Below are 20,936 nucleotides of genomic sequence, written 5' to 3' on the forward strand. Positions count from 1 at the left end.
ACAGGACTGAACCACTGGACCTTCCTAATATAATGCTCTTGGTCCAAAAGAAGTTTTTAACATATTCGATGTTAAAAACTGACTCCTCCTTATATGCTTATTTAACTCTCAGGAGAAGTAGCGCTTGGGGTTCTTCAAGGTACCTCAGTCTCTGTCAGTTGATAGCAGCCATTGTATTACTGCCGCTGCCTTCTATATGAGTTGTGAGTTAGGTTTCACATGCTCATGTCTTTTTATTTTCTTGTAGTTTCATTGAGATGTAACTGAAAGACAGCACTGTGTAACTTGAAAGTATACAGCGTAATGATTTGACTCACATCCACTATGAAAACCACAATGAGTTTACTGAACATTTACCATCTCCTATTGATACGAAATTAAAGATATAGAATGAAATTTCTTTTTCCTTGTGATGAGAACTCTTAGGATTTACTCTCAACAATTTTCATATATAACACACAGCAGTGTTAATTAATATTATTGTGTTATATATTATATCCCTAGTACTTATTTATCATATAGCTGGAAGTTTTGTATCTTTTGACTGCCTTCATCCAATTCCTACCCCCGCCTCCACCGCCACCCTTTGGTAACTACAAACCTGATCTCTTTTTCTGAGTTTGCTTGGAAGTATAATTGATCTACCACACCATACTAGTTCCTGTTACACAACATTAGTAGTTCAGTATTTCTGTACATTTCAAAATGATACTGCTATAAGTTTAGTTACGATTTGCCAACATACAAAGGTACTACATAGTTATTGACTAAATTCCCCACACTGTACATTTCATACTTGTGACTCATTTATTTTACAACTGAAGCGTGTACCTCTTAATCTCCCTCACCTGTTTCTTACATCCCCACCTGCCTCTCCTTTAGCAACCACCTGTTTTTTTTCTGTATCTGTCTTGTTATGTTTATAGTTTTGTCTTGATTTTTAGTTTCCACATGTAAGTGAAATCATACAGTATTTGTCTTTCTCTGTCTGACTTTTTTCACTTAGCATAAGTCCAGCCATATTGTCACAAACAGCAAAATTTCATTCTTTTTCATGGCTGAGTGGTAATCCATTGTGCGTTTTTGCGTGTGTGTACATACCACATCTATTTTATCCGTTCATCTATTGATGGGCACTCGGGTTGCTTCCACATCTTGGCTATTATAAATAGTGCTGCAGGGAATATAAGGGCGTATATATGGCTTCTAATTAGTGTTTTCATTTTCTTCAGATAAATATCCAGTAGTGGGATTGCTGGATTATGATAGTTCTGTTTTTCATTTTTTGAGAAATCTCCATATTGTCTTCCATAGTGGCTGCCCCAATTTAAATTCCCACCAGCCACATACAGGGGTTCCTTTTTCTCTACATTCTCTCCAACACTTGTTATATATTGTCTTTTTGATAACAGCCATTCTGATGGGTGAGGTGATTACTCATTATAGTTTTGATTTGTATACTCCCAATGATTTGTGCTGTTGAGCATCTTTTCATCTGCCTGTTGGCCATCTGTGTATCTTTGGGAAAATGTCTATTCAGATCCTCTGCCCGTTTTTTAATTGTATTGTTTTTTGTTGTTATTGTCTTGTTTGAGTTTTTTGTATGTTTAGGTATTAACCCCTTATCAGATATATCTTTTGCAATTATCTTCTCCCATTAATAGGTGGCCTTTTTGTTTTGCTGAGATTTTTTTCACTCTGAAAAAGCTTTTCAATTTGATGTAATCCTAGTTCTTTATTTTTGCTTTTCTTTCCCTTGCCTGAGGAGACGTATCCAAAAAAAATACTACTAAGACTGATTGCAAAGTGAATATTGCTTATGTTTTCTTCTAGAAGTTCTATGGTTTCAGGTCTTACATTTCAGTCTTTAATCCATTTTGAATTTATTTTTGAGCGTGGTGTGAGAGAGTAGTCCAGTTTGATTTTTTGCATGTAGTTGTCCAGTTTTCCCAGCACCATTCACTATAGAGACTCTTCCCCATTGTACATGCTTGCCTCCATTGTCACAGATTGGTTGCCCATATAAGTGTGAGTCTGTTTCTGGGTTCTCTGTTCCATTGATCTGTGCATCTGTTTTTGTGCCAGAACATGCTGTCTGTCTTGATTACCGTAACTTTGGGGGATAGTTTGAAATCAGGGAGTGTGATGCTTCCACTTTCGTTTTTCCTAAGATTGTTTTGGCTATTTCAGATGTGTTTCCGTACAAATTTTAGAATTATTTATTCTAGTTGTGTGAAAAATGCCTTTGGCATTTTGATAAGGATTGCATTGAATCTCTAGATTGCCTTGGATATAGGGTCATTTTAACAATATAGTTCTTTCAATCCATGAACACAGTTTATCTTCCCATCTACTTGTGTCATATTCAGTTTTTTTCATGAGTGTCTTACATATTTCCAAGTATGGTAGTTTACTTGTTTAGTTAGATTTATTTCTAGGTATTTTATTCTTTCTGATGGATTTGTGAATGAGATTGTTTTCTTAATTTCCATTCAGATAGTCTGTTGTTAGTGTACAGAAATGCACCTGATTTCTGTATATTAATTTTGTATTCTGCAGCTTTACCAAATTCATCGAAGAGTTCTGGTAGTTTTTGGATGGCTTTAGGTTTTCCCTAGTGTCTTGTCATCTGCATGCAGTGATGGTTTCACTTCTTCCTTTTCACTTTTTGTTGTTATTCACTTGCTCAGTCTTATTTGACTTTTCGTGACCCCGTGGACTAGAGCATGCAGGCTTCCCTGTCCTTCACTATCTCCCAGAGTTTGTTCAAACTGTCTGTTGAGCCCATGATGCCATGCAACCATCTCATCCTCTCTCACCCCTTCTGCTCCTGCACTCGATCTTTCCCAGCATCAGGGCTTTTACCATAGAGTTGGCTCTTCACATCAGGTGGCCAAAGTATTGGAGCTTCAGCTTCAGCATCAGTCCTTCCAATGAATATTCAGGGTTGATTTCCTTTAGGGTTGACAGGTTTGATCTCCTTGCAGTCCAAGGGACTCTCAAAAATCTTCTCCAGCATCACAATTTGAAAGCATCAGTTGTTTACCGCTCAGCCTTCTTTATGGTCCAACTCTCACATCCATACATGACTACTGGAAAAACCATGTCTTTGACTATATGGATATTTGTCGGCAAAGTAATGTCTCTGCTTTTTAATATGATGTCTAGGTTGGTCATAGCCTTTCTTCCAAGGAGCAAGCATCTTTTAATTTCATGGCTGTAGTCACCATCTGCAGTGATTTTGGAGCCCAAGAAAATTAAGTCTGTCACTGTTTCCATTGTTTCCCCATTTATTTGCCATGAAGTGTTGGGACCAGATGCCATGAGCTTTGTTTTTTGATTGTTGAGTTTTAATCCAGCCTTTTCACTTTCTTTCACTATCATCAAGAGGCTCTTTAATTCCTCTTCCCTTTCTGCCATAAGGATGGTATCATCTGCATATCTTGAGGTTATTGATATTTCTCCTGGAAATCTTGATTCCAGCTTGTGCTTCATCCAGCCTGACATTTCACATGATGTATTCTGCATATAAATTAAATAAGCAAGGTGACAGTATACAGCCTTGATGTAATCCTTTCCCAATTTGGAATCAGTCAGTTGTTCATGTCCGTTCTAACTGTTGCTTCTTCACCTGCATACAGATTTCTCAGGAGGTAGGTAAGGTGGTCTAGTATTCCCATCTCTTTAAGAATTTTCCACAGTTTGTTGTGATCCAAACAGTCAGAGGGTTAATGTAGTCAATGAAGCATAAGTAGATATTTTTCTGGAATTCTCTACTTTTTATGTGATACAGTGGATGTTGGCAATTTGATCTCTGTTTCCTCTGCCTCTGGGCTTCCCTGGTAGCTCAGATGGTAGAGAATCCACCTGCAGTGCAGGAGACTGAGGTATAATCCCTGGGTCAGGAAGATCACCGGGAGAAGGGAATGGCCATCCACTCCAGTATTCCTGCCCCGAGAATTCCATGGACAGAGGTCCTTGTCGGGCTACAGTCCATGGGGTCACAAAGAGTCAGACATGACTGAGTGACTTTCACTTTCCTCTGCCTTTTCTACATCCAGCTTGAACATCTGAAAGTTCTCGGTTCACATACTGTTGAAGCCTGGCTTGGAGGATTTTGAGCATTACTTTACTAGCGTGTGAGATGAGTGCAATTGTGTGGTAGTTTGAGCATTCTTTGGCATTGCCTTTCTTTGGGATTGGAATGAAAACTGACCTTTTCCAGTCCTGTGGCCACGGCTGAGTTTTCCAAATTTGCTGGCATATTGCATGCAGCACTTCTACAGCATCATCTTTTAGGATTTGAAATAGCTCAACTGGAATTCCATCACCTCCAGTAGCTTTGTTCATAGTGATGCTTCCTAAGGCCCACTTGACTTTGCATTCCAGGATGTCTGGCTCTAGGTGAGAGATCATACCATCGTGGTTATCTGGGTCATGAAGATCTTTTTTGTATAGTTCTTCTGTGTATTCTTGCCACCACTTCTTAATATCTTCTGCTTCCATTAGGTCCATACCATTTCTGTCCTTTACTGAGCCCATCTTTGCATGAAATGTTCCCTTGGTATCTCTAATTTTCTTGAAGAGATCTGTAGTCTTTCCCATTCTGTTGTTTTCCTCTATTTCTTTCTTTGCATTGATCACTTAGAAAGGCTTTCTCATCTTTCCTTGCTATTCTTTTGAACTCTGCATTCAGATGAGTATATCTTTCCTTTTCTCCTTTGCCTTTAGCTTCTCTTCTTTTCACAGCTATTTGTAAGGGCTCATCAGACAACCATTTTGCCTTTTTGCATTTCTTTTTCTTGAGGATGGTCTTGATCACTAACTCCTGCACGATGTCACGAGCCTCCACCCTTAGTTCTTCAGCCAGTCTTATCTATCAGATCTAATCCCTTGAATCTCTATCTCACTTCCACTGTATCATCGTAAGGGATTTGATTTAGGTCATACCTGAATGGTCTAGTGGTTTTCCTGCTTTCTTCAATTTCAGTCTGAATTTGGCAATAAGGAGTTCATGATCTGAGCCACAGTCAGCTCCTGGTCTAGTTCACTGATTACTAAAACGTCGATGTTCACTCTTGCCATCTCCTGTTTGACCGCTTCCTATTTACCTCGACTCATGGACCTAACATTCCAGGTTCCTATGGAGTGTTTTCTTTACAGCATCAGACTTTACTTCCACCACACTTCCAGTCACACGCACAGGTGGGTGTGTTTTTGCCTTGGCTCAGCCTCTTCATTCTTTCTGCAGCTATTTCTCCACTCTTCTCCTGTAGCATATTGGTCACCTACTTAGCTGGAGAATTCATCTTTCAGTGTCATATCTTTTTGCCTTTTGATACTGTTCATTGACTAGATGGACCTTTGTCAGCAAAGTGATGTTTCTTCTTTTTAATATGCTGTCTGCTGGTCATAGCTTTTCTTCCAAGGAGCAAGCATCTTTTAATTTCATGGCTGCAGTCACCATCTGCAGTGATTTTGGAGCCCAAGAAAATTAAGTCTGTCACTGTTTTGATTGTTTTCCCATCTATTTGCCATAAAGTGATGGGACCCAATGCTGTGATCTTCGTTTTTTGATTGTTGAGTTTTAAGCCAGCTTTTTCACTCTCTTTTTCCGCCTTCATCAAGAGTCTCTCATCACTTTGGATTTCTTTCAGACCTTTTTCTTTTCTGGTCGCTATGGCCAGGACTTTCAATACTGTGTTGAATTAAAGTGGCGGGAAAGTGCATTCTTGTTATGTTCCTAACCTTAGAGAAAATGCTTTCAGCTTTTCACCACTGAGTCTGATATAAGCCGTGGGCTTGTCATTCATGGCCTTTCTTATGTTTAGGTATGTTCCCTCTGTATTCACTTTGTTGAAAGTTTTTAATTATAAATGCATGTTGGATTTTGTCAGGAGCTTTTTCTGCATCTGTTTAGATGATCATATATTTTTTTTAATTTTTCAATTTGTTAATGTGATGTATCACATTAATTCTACAGATGTTGAATCATTCTTACATCTGGGGATAAATTCTGTTCTTCATGGTATATGATGCTTTTAATGTACTGTATTGTTGAATTGGTTTGCTAATATTTTGCGGTGGATTTTTGCATCTAGTTCATCAGTGATACTGGCCTGTGATTTTCTTTTTCTGTGATGTCTTTGGTGTTGCTATCAGGGTGATGCTGTCCTCTTAGGATGGGTAGAATCAGAAGTGTTCCTTCCTCTGCAATTTTTTGGCATGGTTTGAGAAAGATTTGTGTTAACTCTTCTACAAATGTTTGGCAGAATTCACCTGTGAAGCCACTGGGTCCTGGACTTTGGTTTGCTGGAATTTTTTTTTATTACTGACTATGTTTCATTACTGGTAGTTGGTCTGTTCATATTTTCTATTCTGCCTGGTTCAGTCTTGGGAGATTGTACATTTCTAGGAGTTTGTCCATTTCTTCCAGGTTGTCCATTTTATCAGTATTTGGATATAATTGTTTGTAGTGATCTCATATGACCTTTGTATTTCTGTAGTGTTGATTGTAACTTCTCCTTTTTCATTTCTAATTTTATTTATTTGAGCCCACCCTCTTTTTTTCTTGGTGAATCTGCACATGTTTATGTCTTAAAGGGAGTGATTTGTATTCAGTAATGGGATCACTCTGCTCACTTAACTGTTTGCTTGACTATAGCTTCTGAAGTATAAAGTACACAAGTAGAGTAAAATATAAGATTGTAGTACATGATAAATGGATGCTTCTATGACTAGTACATATGTAAAATCAGTTCTTTAAGTCCACAATTCAGATGTACACTTTCACATGTATACACACACATGTGCTCATAACATGAAGTCAGTTACAATCACTCTTAGGTTTTAGGTTCAGAAGTTTAGGTAGATAGCTGTCAAACTATGTATGTGTATATATATAAATATGTGTATACATTTAAAAACTTTTTAAACTTCCTTGCAGACTGACTGGATGGGTGCTGCTGAAACTGTTCAACAGCTTCTTTTGGAATATTCAGATTCACAAGGGTCAACTTGAAATGGTTAAAGCTGCAACTGAGGCAAGAATTATGTGAATCTATCATTCTTTTTTCTCCACATTTTGCAGAGTGATTTTGGAATTTTGGGGGAATTTTTTTTGTATACTCTTATGCAGTCCCACACATTTGCAGGTTTTCCCCCATGTGAGATAACTACAGTAGCTTTGTATTTGGGGGAAAAAGTGGTGTAAAGAAGGACCTATCAGCAATATGCAGGATTCCTTCTGTAGGTTACCTTGCAATAATTCTGAAAATCAGATAGAATGATCCTTATTTTATGAATGAGGAAATAAAGGCACATACAGATTAAGAAACTGTCCCAAGTTATGGCCAATAAGTCATTTCTCTAGAATTTCAAACCAAACCAACCTTGTGTCCAAAACCTACATTCTTTTTATATAATTAGGGCTTCCTCTCAGAAGATATATGGTGGAGTCACCTTGAATTCTTGATTGCTTTCTTCCTTCCCTGATTATTTTTCATTGCTGCAGTTGTTTTTAGCTAGATAATATATAATTGAGATATTAATTGCCATTCTTATTTACTGAAAAATGTTTTTACAGAATGAGTCACTATTTAGCTAGTATTTGAATGATTCTAACCAAGTGTTTGAACTGTAATTCAACTTTCCATTTGAATTTTAAATTTGGCATTTTTCCTTTTGCTAGATGAATTTGCCACTTATATTTCTGCCAGTTCATAGATCACACATTGACTATCTCCTGCTCACTTTCGTTCTCTTCTGCCATAACATCAAAGCGCCGTACATTGCTTCAGGCAATAATCTCAACATCCCCATCTTCAGGTAAGATCACCTTATTTTGAAAGTTAAGGTATGAAGATTGTGTTTTGAATTTTTATTTTTCTATTATAACTTCAGATACATTTTATTGTAATGAGGACATTAGGATTTTTAGCTTTGTTTTAAAAGAATGCATGTTTATTGTGGAAAATTTGGAAAGTACAAAAAAAGACTGAGCAACTCACAGATCAATTCTGACTGTGTTAGTTCAGACAAAAGATGATGAAGGCTTAAAGAAAGGTACAATCGTTCTCTCAGAGAAGTGGTCATAGATTTGAGAAGTGTTTAGTCTCCAACTTCGGAGCACAAATCATCGCTCAGGTCAGCTGTGTGAGGAATAGAGAGCGAGAGGAGGATAAGTGTGGAGAGTGACCAGAGGGGAGCAGGCTGGCGGGTCGTGCAGGCAGGGCCTCATAAGGGGGTGGTCACTGCTTTGCATGCCAGGGAGTCTGATCCTCAGCGTCAGTCCAAGGAGTTCCTTCCTGATCCCTCAGTTCAGAGTTCTGTAGCTGATCTGGCTCACATGAGTGAAGAGAAGCCTTTCATACATGCAGTCAGCCGATACTTGCCCACATGTGCTCCAGGCAAGGGTGAACAAGACACATAGTCCTTGCTTTCAAATAGTTGATATAAAACAGTGGGGGATATAGACAAACAGCTAACTCTAATCCACTGTGATATGATGTACAGACTTTTCCAAGTATCATGCTTTTTCAAGGATCAGAATGTCTATGCTTTTTCTCATGGGTACCTCTTCCCAGTATCAAGGAACCTGGAAAGTTGAATTAGAAACTCATCAAAAAAAAAAAAAAAAGTTTCTTTTTTGAAAGGGAGCTTCCCTGATAACTCAGTTGGTAAAGAATCCGCTTGCAATGCAGGAGACCCCAGTTTGATTCCTGGGTTGGGAAAATCCGCTGGAGAGTGGATGGACTACCCACTCTGGTATTCTTGGGCTTCCCTTGTGGCTCAGCTGGTCAAGAATCCGCCTGCAGTGCAGGAGACCTGGGTTCGATCCCTGGGTTGGGAAGATCTCCTGGAGAAAGGAAAGGCTACCCACTCCAGTATTCTGGCCTAGAAAATTCCATGGACAGTCCATGGGGTTACAAAGAGCTGGGCATGATTGAGCGACTTTCACTTTTTCGAAACAGTGTTTAGGCATAGACTGAGCATGAAGAGGGCTGTTTCACCTGGGCTCTAGGGAAGCCTTGCCCGTAACAGTTTGCCTCCTCTATAGTCAGAACAATTTATGTACTCATTCCCTCTATGTTGGATTGGTTCTCGAGGTGAATCCCTGGAAATTGCCTAATAGACACTGATAATTTCTTCCCTTTTCATGACCTCTATGCCAGGTAGCTTATCATTCCTTCAGCTATGACAGATTCTAAATAATCTGACCTATTTATTTGCAGTGTTCTTTTGTTACATGTCAGTCTGTACAAGTCACAAACCACTTTTCAGGATGGGTTATTTTTGTGGATGTTTAAATGGCAACCCACTCCAGTGTTCTTGCCTGGAGAATCCCAGGGATGGGGGAGCCTGGTGGGCTGCCGTCTCTGGGGTCACACAGAGTCAGACACGACTGAAGCGACTTAGCAGCAGCAGCAGCAGCAGCAGCAGCAGCAGCAGCATCTCCTTAAGAATTTGTTCTGCAGAGTTTAACTTTCAGAGAGTTAAGTTAACTTTCAAAGACATTAAGTTCCAGGGATATCTTACTGTCCTCCTTATGCTGACTATAGAAGGTGCCAAAACTGTGTATTAATATTTATATTAATATCACACTGTTTGAACAGAGGAGGAGGTGCCGAGATTGGAAAGGTTGATAAGTATTGGAAAATTTCTGCCTCCTATCAAAATAATTCATCAGTTTTGTAGGCAGAGACATGGGGTTGTGAGAATTGTTTGTTCTATGTGTGCATAAATGAAGCAAATTTTTATTTCATGCTTTGGGAGGATGGCTATGCTTGATTCCAGTTTGATAAACTTATCCTTATCTCACTGGAATACTCTCTAAGAAATAACTTATTTGAGAAAATTTCCCCAAAGGAGCTTTTTAAATATCACATTTATCTTGAAGTAAATGTGCCATAGGAAAATTTGGGGATGTCTAAAGATCAGTGTCTTGAGACCCTGGACAGGGTTTTAAAATTGAGCACTGTTTTATAATCTTCTTAAAATCTGTACCAGCACCTTTGCAGGGTAATGTATCATGGAAACTCCTTTTGGCGTATAACAGATGTAACAGAGCTTCATTATACACAGTGACATTCTGAAAGCCAATGCATAATGTAAATGATAGAAATGTGTCAACTGTATGGGTAATGTCCAGATTTTCATAATCAGCGGCTCAAACAACACCTGTGGCTTATGTCCACACTGGAATTTGAGTCTTCTTTTTACATTTTTAAAAAATTAATGCATTCTTAAATTTATAGTACTTTGATCCATAAGCTTGGAGGCTTTTTCATACGACGGAGGCTAGATGAGACGCCAGATGGACGGAAAGATATTCTCTACAGAGCTTTACTCCATGGGGTATGTGTGATCTCTAATTACCCTTAAAGTTGTTATGGTAGCGATTAGAGTAGAAGAAAGAGAAACTTGATTGAGATTTTTAAAAAGCAATTGTCTGAGTAGTTATTTCAATGATTATTGCTTGGGTATGAGTTTGCTGATTACTTTTTGTTATCATAAAAATATAACATTGGAGATGCTCTTTTGCTGTTATTTGTGTAAAATATTTTGTCTGTAGTGAAGTTTTAAGGGTTTTTGTTTTTAAGATTTAACTTTGCTGAGCTTGTTCTGAGTTCACAAGTTCATCTTTTCCTTTCTTCTTATATGCCAGCATATAGTTGAACTACTTCGACAGCAGCAGTTCTTAGAGATTTTTCTGGAAGGCACACGCTCAAGAAGTGGAAAAATCTCCTGTGCTCGGGCAGGACTTTTGTCAGTTGTGGTAGATACTCTGTCTACCAATACCATCCCAGACATCTTGATAATACCTGTCGGGATCTCCTACGATCGTATTATTGAGGGTCATTACAATGGCGAACAGCTGGTAAGAAGACCGCCTGCACAAAAGTCATCTTTGCTTCTTTAGCCTTTTCCTTTTAGATAAGTGCTTTTAGAATTAGTTGAGAATATTCTTGATACTGTCTAGTTTTATAACACATGGTAGGCTGGGCTTTCATCTCCTATCACAGCCTGATTGGTAGTGCTAACATGTCTTTCCTGCATTTGGAGGAATTGCCATGATTAGATTAATCAACACCAGCCTTAGTCATAGAGTTGGGAAATGAAAGAATACTTGATACTGAGTTACCATCTTTGCCCTGGGAAGGGTATGTGTGGCTTGGTTTAGTCAGAGCTTATTGCTTATGTGTAGAATTTTAAGTTAAACCTGAAGAGTTGGTGGGATCATGTTGGCAAAGCAGCTACAAGTTAATTTGAAAAGTGGCAGCAATTTTTTCATGAACTTTCTATTGAACAGTTATGAAAGAATGCATCCGTCATATGCGTGTAGCTTGAATTAGCACAACGTGAACACACCTACGTAATCGCACTGAGGTTGAGGACTCTAGAAACCCCCCTTATCCCTTCTCTCATTGCTGTCTCCTCATGGGTAGCCGGTTATCTTTACTTCTTACAGAATAGATTGACTTGCCTGTTTTTGATCATTATATAAATGGAATTATATAGTGTGTGGACTTTTTGTTTCTGGTTTCTTTTGCTTAAGCAACAACTTATTACAGATAGTTAGAATTTGTTCATTGTCATAGCTGTGTAATATTACAGTGTATGAATATACAGTTTGTCTATTCTACTGTTGAAAAACAAGTTTGGCTTCCTGGTTTGGGCTGTGATCATTCTTAAACCTTTCTCTTGATGACCATATGTATGCATTTTGTGGAGTATGTACCTAGGAGTGGAATTGACAGCTCATAAAGCATAGGTACATTCAGTTTTGTAGACGCTGCCAAACAGTTTTCCAGAATGGTTTTTACCAACTTACTGTTCCTCCCAGCAGTTTGCAAGTTCCAGAGGGATTTAGCTTTGTTCTTATTTAGTGTGAAAGTCCTGGTCATGGTACTTATGTCAAGCTTATTGCTCAAAACATACTGAAAACTCAAGGACTCCTAATAAAAAGTAAAGTGATAGACCTGGAAGGTTATCTGTCTCTCTCTTGTGAGACCCGCTCCTTGTGTGCAGCCTGAACATCTGCTCCCTCACCCTGATGGGTCTCGTGATGTCATATCTGAGTCCTGTGTCCTTTCTACAGCTGTCACTGTGCCTTGTGCTTGTTAAATATTCAGGAAACACTCACTGGATGAACAGTTGGCTTACAGGCCACTCTGGGGCTGAATTTGGTGTTTGGTTGCTTAATGTTGTGAATTTGGACCATCATGATCATCAGCTCGCAATAAGGTGGTCTCTTTGATTTTATCTGAGAACCACAGAACAGATTTTCAGGCCAGTGTGTCATCTTTATCCTTCAGCAGTTTGCAGTTGTATTTTTGTGAATGATGTAAACAATGCATTAAAAGAAGTTGTGTTAAATGTTTCCTTTTTCATTGGTCAAATTGCCTTTCCAATGATATCATTACATCTTTTAGCATCTTTGAGTGCTCAACATTTTCTGACCGGTCTCAGCAAATGGATAGGTATTTTCCTCCTTGATTCATTATTTTTCCAGATAAACCTTCAGTTTCCATTAAAAAAATTCGTAAACTTTATCTTTGGATAATAATATATAATAAGCTTTGTTGCTTACCATACTATTCTTTCAAAATTGCAAACTAGGGAAAACCCAAGAAGAATGAGAGCCTCTGGAGCATAGCAAGAGGCGTTATCAGAATGTTACGAAAAAACTACGGATGTGTCAGAGTGGATTTTGCACAACCATTTTCCTTAAAGGTGAGTGTCTGTTGAGCTGAAGCTGTGTGGAAGCATCGGTCTAGCTCAGTGTTGGAAGATCTGGGCACCAGACCAGCCTCTGATGCCTTTTCTCCATGTGAGTTAGGGCCTCAGTTTCTTCTCTTGTAGAACAAGACTCTGACAAGAGTAGTATTTCCTGAATTTTTCCATCGATATGCCTGTTGACAAAGGAGACTAAATGTCTGTCTTTGGGAAACACCAGTTTGATAGTTTTTTGCTGTCTTTTATAATTCATGAGAATTATGCATATTGCTTTACATAAATCAATATTTTATATGTTATGTTTTAAAATTGCCTTTAGGAGACATTTTTAAAAACAGGTCTCACAGCTGGGTAACAAGGATGGTCCAGGGTGATGCTCTGTTCTACACAGTGGAGTCTAATACCCACATATTCAGAGGAAGAGTGCCATCCTTATGGAGAAGCCTGGGGCTGGTGAATCTCTGAGGTCCTGCAGTTTTAAATTCTTAAGATTTTCAAATTGGTAAAGGAGAAAGAAGGATGGGGAGTTGGGAACCCAAAGATAAGGCACAGAGGTCCTGCCTCTCCTTCTGTTCCACTTCTTGGTTTTATTTTAAGGCAGTCTAACTGCTATGCTATATGCTTTTTGGTTAAGGACCTTGTCATTTCTTACCACTTTTTTTTTTTTAATGCTGCAGAGCTTCTCTTGTTTTTGCTTTTGAATTGAGATTCTTTTGAATATAATATGACCTTCAGATTGTCAGATTTCCTTTAAAAGGGTATGGTTGGTCAATTATCACTGTTAATAATATTCGGAATGCCAACTAATTTCATGAAGATGTGAGAAAAGTTAAATTTTGCCCTTAATTTTTAAATGATTTTGCTTAAGCATCACCCTGTCTTTGGAGCTTCAGTTCTTTGATTTCATGCTTAACAACATTCTATGAGTCATTCTGCACTTCTGAAGATAGTTTAGGCTAATAGAAAGTATTTCTCATGTTGTATATCAATAGTATGGCTCATTTTATTAACAACTCACTTTTAACTTTTTGAAGATGAAATTATATTTTATATATGTTTATGGAAGTCAGACAGTGGGAGTAAATGATTGTGTTTTATTTTTCCAGGAATATTTAGAAAGCCAAAGTCAGAAACCTGTTTCTGCTCCACTTTCTTTGGAGCAAGCATTGTTGCCAGCTATACTTCCCTCAAGGTAAGATTTATCACCAGATGGTCAATACCAAGATCAGATTGATTATATTCTTTGCAGTTAAAGATGGAGAAGCTCTATACAGTCAGCAAAAACAAGACTGGAAACTGACTGTGGCTCAGATCATGAATTCCTTATTGCCAAATTCAGACTTATGACCATTCAGGTATGACCTAAATCAAATCCCTTACGATGATAAAGTGGAAGTGAGAAATAGATTCAAGGGATTAGATCTGATAGACAGAGTGCCTGATAAACTATGGACGGAGGTTCATGAAATTGTAGAGGAGACAAGGATCAAGACCATTCCCAAGAAAGAGAAGTGCAAAAAAGCAAAATGGCTGTCTGAGGAGGGCTTACAAATAGCTGTGTAAAGAAAAGAAGTGAAAAGCAAAGGAGAAAAGGAAAGATATAAGCATTTGAATGTAGAGTTCCAAAGAATAGCAAGGAGACATAAGAAAGCCTTCCTCAGTGATCAGTGCAAAGAAATAGAGGAAAACAACAGAATGTGAAAGACTAGATATCTCTTCAAGAAGATTAGAGATACCAAGGGAACATTTCATGCAAAGATGGGCTCAATAAAGGACAGAAATGGTATGGACCTAACAGAAGCAGAAGATATTAAGAAGAAGTGGCAAAAATACACAGAAGAACTATACAAAAAAGATCTTCATGACCCAGATAATCATGATGGTGTGATCATTCACCTAGAGCCAGATATTCTGGAATGTGATGTCAAGTGGGCCTTAGGAAGCATCACTATGAACAAAGCTAGTGGAGGTGATGGAATTCCAGTTGAGCTATTTCAAATCCTAAAAGATGATGCTGTAGAAGTGCTGCATGCAATATGCCAGCAAATTTGGAAAACTCAGCCGTGGCCACAGGACTGGAAAAGGTCAGTTTTCATTCTGATCCCAAAGAAAGGCAATGTCAAAGAATGCTCAAACTGCCGCACAAGTGCACTCATCTCACACGCTAGTAAAGTAATGCTCAAAATTCTCCAAGCCAGGCTTCAACAGTACATAAACTGTGAACTTCCAGATGTACAAGCTTGATTTGGAAAAGGCAGAGGAACCAGAGATCAAATTGCCAACAACCTCTGGATCATCGAAAAAGCAAGAGAGTTCCAGAAAAACATCTATTTCTGCTTTATTGACTATGCCAAAGCCTTTGACTCTGTAGATCACCCCAAACTGTGGAAAATTCTGAAAGAGATGGGAATACAAGACCACCTGACCTGCCTCTTGAGAAATCTGTATGCAGGTCAGGATGCAACAGTTAGAACTGGACATGGAACAACAGACTGGTTCCAAATAGGGAAAGGAGTATGTCAAGGCTGTATATTGTCACCCTGCTTATTTAACTTATATGCAGAGTACATCATGAGAAACACTGGACTGGAAGAAACACAAGCTGGAATCAAGATTGTCGTGAGAAATATCAATAAGCTCAAATATGCAGATGACACCACTCTTATGGCAGAAAGTGAAGAAGAACTAAAGAGCCTCTTGATGAAAGTGAAAGAGGAGAGTGAAAAAGTTGGCTTAAACTCAGCATTCAGAAAACTAAGACCATGGCATTTGGTTTCCATCACTTCATGGCAAATAGATGGGGAAACAGTGGAAACAGTGGCAGATTTTATTTTTTGGGGCTCCAAAATCACTGCAGATGGTGATTGCAGCCATGAAATGAAAAGACGCTTACTCCTTGAAAGAAAAGTTATGACCAACCTAGATAGCATATTAAAAAGCAGAGACATTACTTTGCCAGGAAAGGTCCATCTAGTCAAGACCATGCTTTTTCCAGTGGATGTGAGAGTTGGACTATAAAGAAAGTTGAATGCCGAAGAATCGATGCTTTTGAACTGTGGTGTTGGAGAAGACTCTTGAGAGTCCCTTGGACTGCAAAGAGATCCAACCAATCCATCCTAAAGGAGATCAGTCATTGGAAGGACTGATGTTGAAGCTGAAACTCCATTGCTTTGGTCACCTGATGCGAAGAACTGACTCATTTGAAAAGACCCTGATGCTGGGAAAGATTGAAGGTGGGAGGAGAAGGGGACGACAGAGGATGAGATGGTTGGATGGCATCACCGACTCAATGGACATGAGTTTGAGTAAACTCTGGGAGTTGGTGATGGACAGGGAGGCCTGGCACACTGCAGTCCATGGGGTAGCAAAGAATCAGCCGTGACTTACCGACTGAATTGAACTGAACTGAAGATTTATGGAAGTTCTTTATACTGAATATCTGTTATGTCTTTTATTGGACTTCCCAGGTGGTGCCAGTAGTAAAGACTGCCTGCCAGTTCAGGAGACATAAGAGATACTGGTTCGATCCCTGGGTCAGGAAAATCCCCTGGAAAAGGGCACAGCGACCCACTCCTGTATTCCTGCCTGAAGAATCCCATGGACAGAGGAGCCTGGCAGGCTACAAAGTCCATAGGGTTGCAAAGAGGTCGGACATGACTGGAGTGACTCAGCACACACAGATTTCTTACATTGCATGGAAAAAATTGGTTACCTTTGTTAAGGATGTTTATATTCTCGTTTTTACTTCCTCGCTTGAGTAATTTTTCTAGTAATTTGGTCTAGTAAAGGATCTTGAAGTAATGTTTTTGTGTATTAGTTTGAAGGTTTTTGATTATTTGGATCTTAAAATCCTTTTGATTTGTGACTCTTATGAGTTCTTATTTTATTTCTGTTTTTGAATACTTCAAATGTTCTTTGTGGTAGTAGTTTAGCTTACGCATATTGCACATTCATGTAACATGTAAAAGAGTTTCTTATGTGAATTTTCCAGAATTCAAATCAAATGGTCACTGAAATATTAAGCCTTTTAAAAAATATGTTTAAATATAGAATTTTTGAAACTTTTAAAATGGAGCATCTTGTTTTATGCATTTTTTCTGCCAGTGAGTTCTGAAAGTGATGTACCAACAGATTACTTAGTCATAAATAAATAACATGTTGTGTTCAGGAGAGTGTCTTAAATATAATGAGGTAGGTATGTGTTAGTTACTCAGTTGTGTCCAACTCTTTGCGACCCCATGGGCTGTAGCCCACCAGGCTCCTCTGTCCATGAAATTCTCCAGGCAAGAATACTGGAGTGGGTAGCCGTTCCCTTCTCCAGGGGATCTTCCTGACCCAGGGATCGAACCCACATCTCCTGCATTGCAGGCAGAATCTTTACCATCTGAGCCACCAGGGAAGCCTATAATGAAGTATATTTTGGAGGAAAACAACTCATAGAAATAATCTATTTGTGGTTTAAATTTAGAATATGTAGTGAAGTATCTAATACATTTGTATCTCATGTCATTTGCTTTGGGAAAGATTGGGGTTATAGAAGTCTAATTAAAAAAAAAATACAAAAAACTTTTTAGACCCAGTGATGCTGCTGATGAAGGTACAGACATGTCCGTTAACGAGTCCAGAAATGCAACAGATGAATCCCGCCGAAGAAGACTGATTGCACATCTGGCTGAGCACATTCTCTTCAGTAAGTAGAATTCCACTCTTTCATTCCGTAATTCAGATTCAGTGTGATGCAGCGTGAACCATACAGGTTTTGGAATCTGCCAAAGTTAGATTCTACTTCTGGCTCTAGAACTAACATGCAGGGGATACTAAGTAAGTTATTAGAAGGAAGATCATGCTGAGAGGATTTGAGATAACTGGATGAAACATCTCACACAGTGCCAGATAATTAGTAGGTGCTCATGAATTAGTCTCTTTGAACCCATTTGTGGTACAGCTTCTAGGTTTATGGTTGCACGTCCCTTTCCCCTGTGACCTCGTGATCCTTTTTATTTGGTAAATGTTGTGTGTCTCTTGCATGTAAAGCTTTATTCTAGCTGTGGGGACTACACATTGAGTCATTGGCTCTGTACCTAAAGAGGTTCTGCTCTTCTCGGTGGGATGGTTGTACACTAATAATGCAGTGGGAGTGAATCAGAGTGGAGCGAGTTACGTGCAGAATTAGCCATCCTCAAGTTGCAAGTGGCAGCATTGTATTACATTGTAGAGGCTGCTTTAAGGTCGGAAGCAGCAATAGCTTGGGATTTCTTTGCCCTTCCCTGTGCCTCCTCCCCATCAGGTTAGGCCCTCCACGCTTGCTGTCTGCGTGGAGGCATCCTCACCTCATCTTGCTCCTTTCTGCCTAGCCGCTGCTGCTATTGCTTTACGCTGGACCAAGATCCTCTTTTCTGAGGATGTCTGTTGGAGTCTCTGCTTAAATCCTGGATGCTGAAAATAATACATCCTTAAGTGCTGAAAAACTGGAAAGTAAAGATAAAACCCACTACCCAGATGACCAGATGGGTTGCTGTCTAGTCTATAAAAAAAATTTTTTTTTTGCAGTTTTGTGCTGTTTTCCATTTATAAAACAAGTATTATGAAAGCTTTTTAAGTATACTTTTTAAAGGCCAAATATATGTGGTACTGGGAACTTTTTTGTTCCTTAAACACTTGGGGTAACATTAATTATGAATGAAGTATTCGTGAATTCATTATCATCTCAGAAAACCCACAAATGGTGTCGTTATCTTAGATTATTCCATAGATGTTCTCATATTTGATTTATGTGATTATAAATTTCTAAAAATTTGGAATATTGAGTTATGGACTATAGTCATTCTCAGATGTCTGTCTGTCCCCTTCCTCCCTACCTCTGACCTGCCTCTGGTCCAGCTTGAAAAGAGGAAGTTAAAATCGATTTCTGGGTTGAGGGTAGACCTATCTTAGACTGAATTCTATTAAATGAGCAATGATCTCTAATGAGCTTCCACTGGTCCAGAGCAAATTGTGATTTCCCTTTGGTGAATCAGGTATAATAAATACAGTAGAAGACTTTTATAGTTTTCAATGTTCCTAATTAAGATACTTTTTTTTTTTTTTTTTAAGATTTAGGTACTTTGTAAAAAGTTTCAGCTATATTAAAAAAAGCACAACTAAAAGGTGTGTGTTTGCCTTCCAGCTGCTAGCAAGTCCTGCGCTATTATGTCGACACACATCGTGGCTTGTCTGCTCCTCTATAGACACAGGCAGGTACGTCTGCAGTCTCGCTGGAGTTCAGCAGAAAGCAGGGAAATGCTTTATCAGCTTTTCAGATGCTTGTCCACTGATAGATTTGGCTCCCTTCCAGCTAGTCCTGTGAGTGAAAGTCACTCAGTCGTGTCCGACTCTTTGCGACCCCATGGACTGCCAGGCTTCTCTGTCCATGGAATTCTCTAGGCAAGAATACTGGAGTGGGTAGCCGTTCCTTTCTCCAGGGGAATCTTCCCAACCCAGGGATCGAACCCAGGTCTCCCGCATTGCAAGCAGATTCTTTACCATCTGAGCCACCGGGGAAGCACAGTCCTGTGAGATGAACAGTAAAATAATCTGAGGACTCTGCCCACAGGGGCTTACAACCCAATGGAGGAAGACATCTATATGAAAAAAGCCTCAGGGACTGTTTTATCTGACAGTAAGGCATTCTTTGAAGAATACAGTTAATGGAAATAAGGCATGTCTTTTGACAGATAGAAAGTATTCTGGTTGTAATGGTTTCCAAGCTGTTTGACTTGTATTTAGGACTTGCACTCTGCTTTCCTAGAATACACTTGTCTAAGTCCTGTAATGGGAAAGACTGTCTGTCTGTCTCTGTCGCAGTCATGTTCTGAACATCAAATGTAGTGCCAATATATAAATAGCAGCCCAGAAATTTGAGAAATTCTTGCTGAAAAAATAAGCACTGCTTCTTTCCAGAAGGTGGCTTTTTCCCTTTGAGACCTTACATGCTACATCATGTTTTGTGGCTAGAATATGCTCTGGACATGAAATCTCTTGACATTCCTGCTGGACAGCTTTTTAACCAGTTTTCTAACTTTCTTTACACTGGTGTTCGGTTTTTTTTTTTTTTTTTCCTGACAGCGAACTTCAGGCAAGCCAAGGCAAGGGGGAAAAAAAAATCCTTGGGGCAGTCTCTCCATCTTTTGAGAAGTGGGTTTTGTGTTCTCATGAGACCACTTCTGTCTGTTTTTATAGGGAATTGACCTCTCCACGTTGGTGGAAGACTTCTTTGTGATGAAGGAGGAGGTCCTGGCTCGTGATTTTGACTTGGGTTTCTCAGGAAATTCAGAAGATGTAGTCATGCATGCCATACAGCTGCTGGGAAATTGTATCACAATCACCCACACCAGCAAGAACGATGAGTTTTTTATTACTCCTAGCACAACTATCCCATCAGTCTTTGAACTCAACTTCTACAGCAATGGGGTGCTCCACGTCTTTATCATGGAGGCCATCATAGGTATGTCAGGCCCTGAAGGATTTTCATGGCAAATCAAGTGGCCAAAAGCACGTGATGGTATCTACTTCAGTTTGGATGACAGTCCCTGGTTTCAGGGAATGTGTTGCTATAGTTTTAGTTTTGAAAGAAAAGTGTCATCTGCTGTTTCACTGATTATAGCTTATTTTTATATTTGCTATTCAATGAGGAGTAACTGAACTGCTGTATACATAGTATCACATGATTTACCAAGTAGGAGAGGTCAGATGTCTTGCTGCCCAGGATCTGGAAATCTAGTTGAGATGAGACATACTTGTGGCAGTGGAGTGAGTCGGGGGAACAGAGGAGACGGAGGGCAGACGGGATGGAAGCCTCTGAAGAAAGTCTGACAGGGTTGGAAGCACATGGAATCAGAAGTAAATTCTGAAGGGATTTACTTGAATTTCCGTGAACGCAGACAATTATTTTGGATGTATCAATGATCTTTTGTGGTAGTCCAGCCAGTCTGAGCCTCTCCAAGGTTTTTCTTGGAGATCTAAGGCTGCAGCTTCGCTGATGCTTTTACTTTCTCAGCCTGCAGCCTTTACGCAGTTCTGAAGAAGAGGGGCCCAGGAGGGCCCACGTCTCCCAGCTTGGTCAGCCAGGAGCAGCTGGTACGCAAGGCCGCCAGCCTGTGCTATCTGCTCTCCAATGAAGGCACCATCTCTCTCGTAAGTGAAGACTCTTTAGTGTCTCC

General features: G+C 39.3%; 1 protein-coding gene across 5 annotated transcripts in view; it reads left to right on the top strand.

Annotated features, from left to right (window-relative positions):
* The window catches only part of GPAM (glycerol-3-phosphate acyltransferase, mitochondrial), a 70,240-nt gene that overhangs the window by 39,625 nt on the left and 9,679 nt on the right, over positions 1-20,936 (top strand). For all 5 annotated transcript variants that reach the window (XM_005698479.3, XM_005698477.3, XM_018041419.1 and 2 more), the window contains 10 exons: positions 6,947-7,043; positions 7,691-7,827; positions 10,257-10,356; positions 10,667-10,879; positions 12,622-12,735; positions 13,845-13,930; positions 17,313-17,428; positions 18,905-18,975; positions 19,957-20,221; positions 20,774-20,910. In XM_005698479.3, the coding sequence (XP_005698536.2) occupies positions 6,947-7,043; positions 7,691-7,827; positions 10,257-10,356; positions 10,667-10,879; positions 12,622-12,735; positions 13,845-13,930; positions 17,313-17,428; positions 18,905-18,975; positions 19,957-20,221; positions 20,774-20,910 (1,336 nt within the window). The remainder of the gene's footprint in view (positions 1-6,946; positions 7,044-7,690; positions 7,828-10,256; positions 10,357-10,666; positions 10,880-12,621; positions 12,736-13,844; positions 13,931-17,312; positions 17,429-18,904; positions 18,976-19,956; positions 20,222-20,773; positions 20,911-20,936) is intronic.

The sequence above is a fragment of the Capra hircus genome, chromosome 26, assembly GCF_001704415.2.
Source record: "Capra hircus breed San Clemente chromosome 26, ASM170441v1, whole genome shotgun sequence".
NCBI classification, from domain to species: Eukaryota; Metazoa; Chordata; class Mammalia; order Artiodactyla; family Bovidae; genus Capra; species Capra hircus.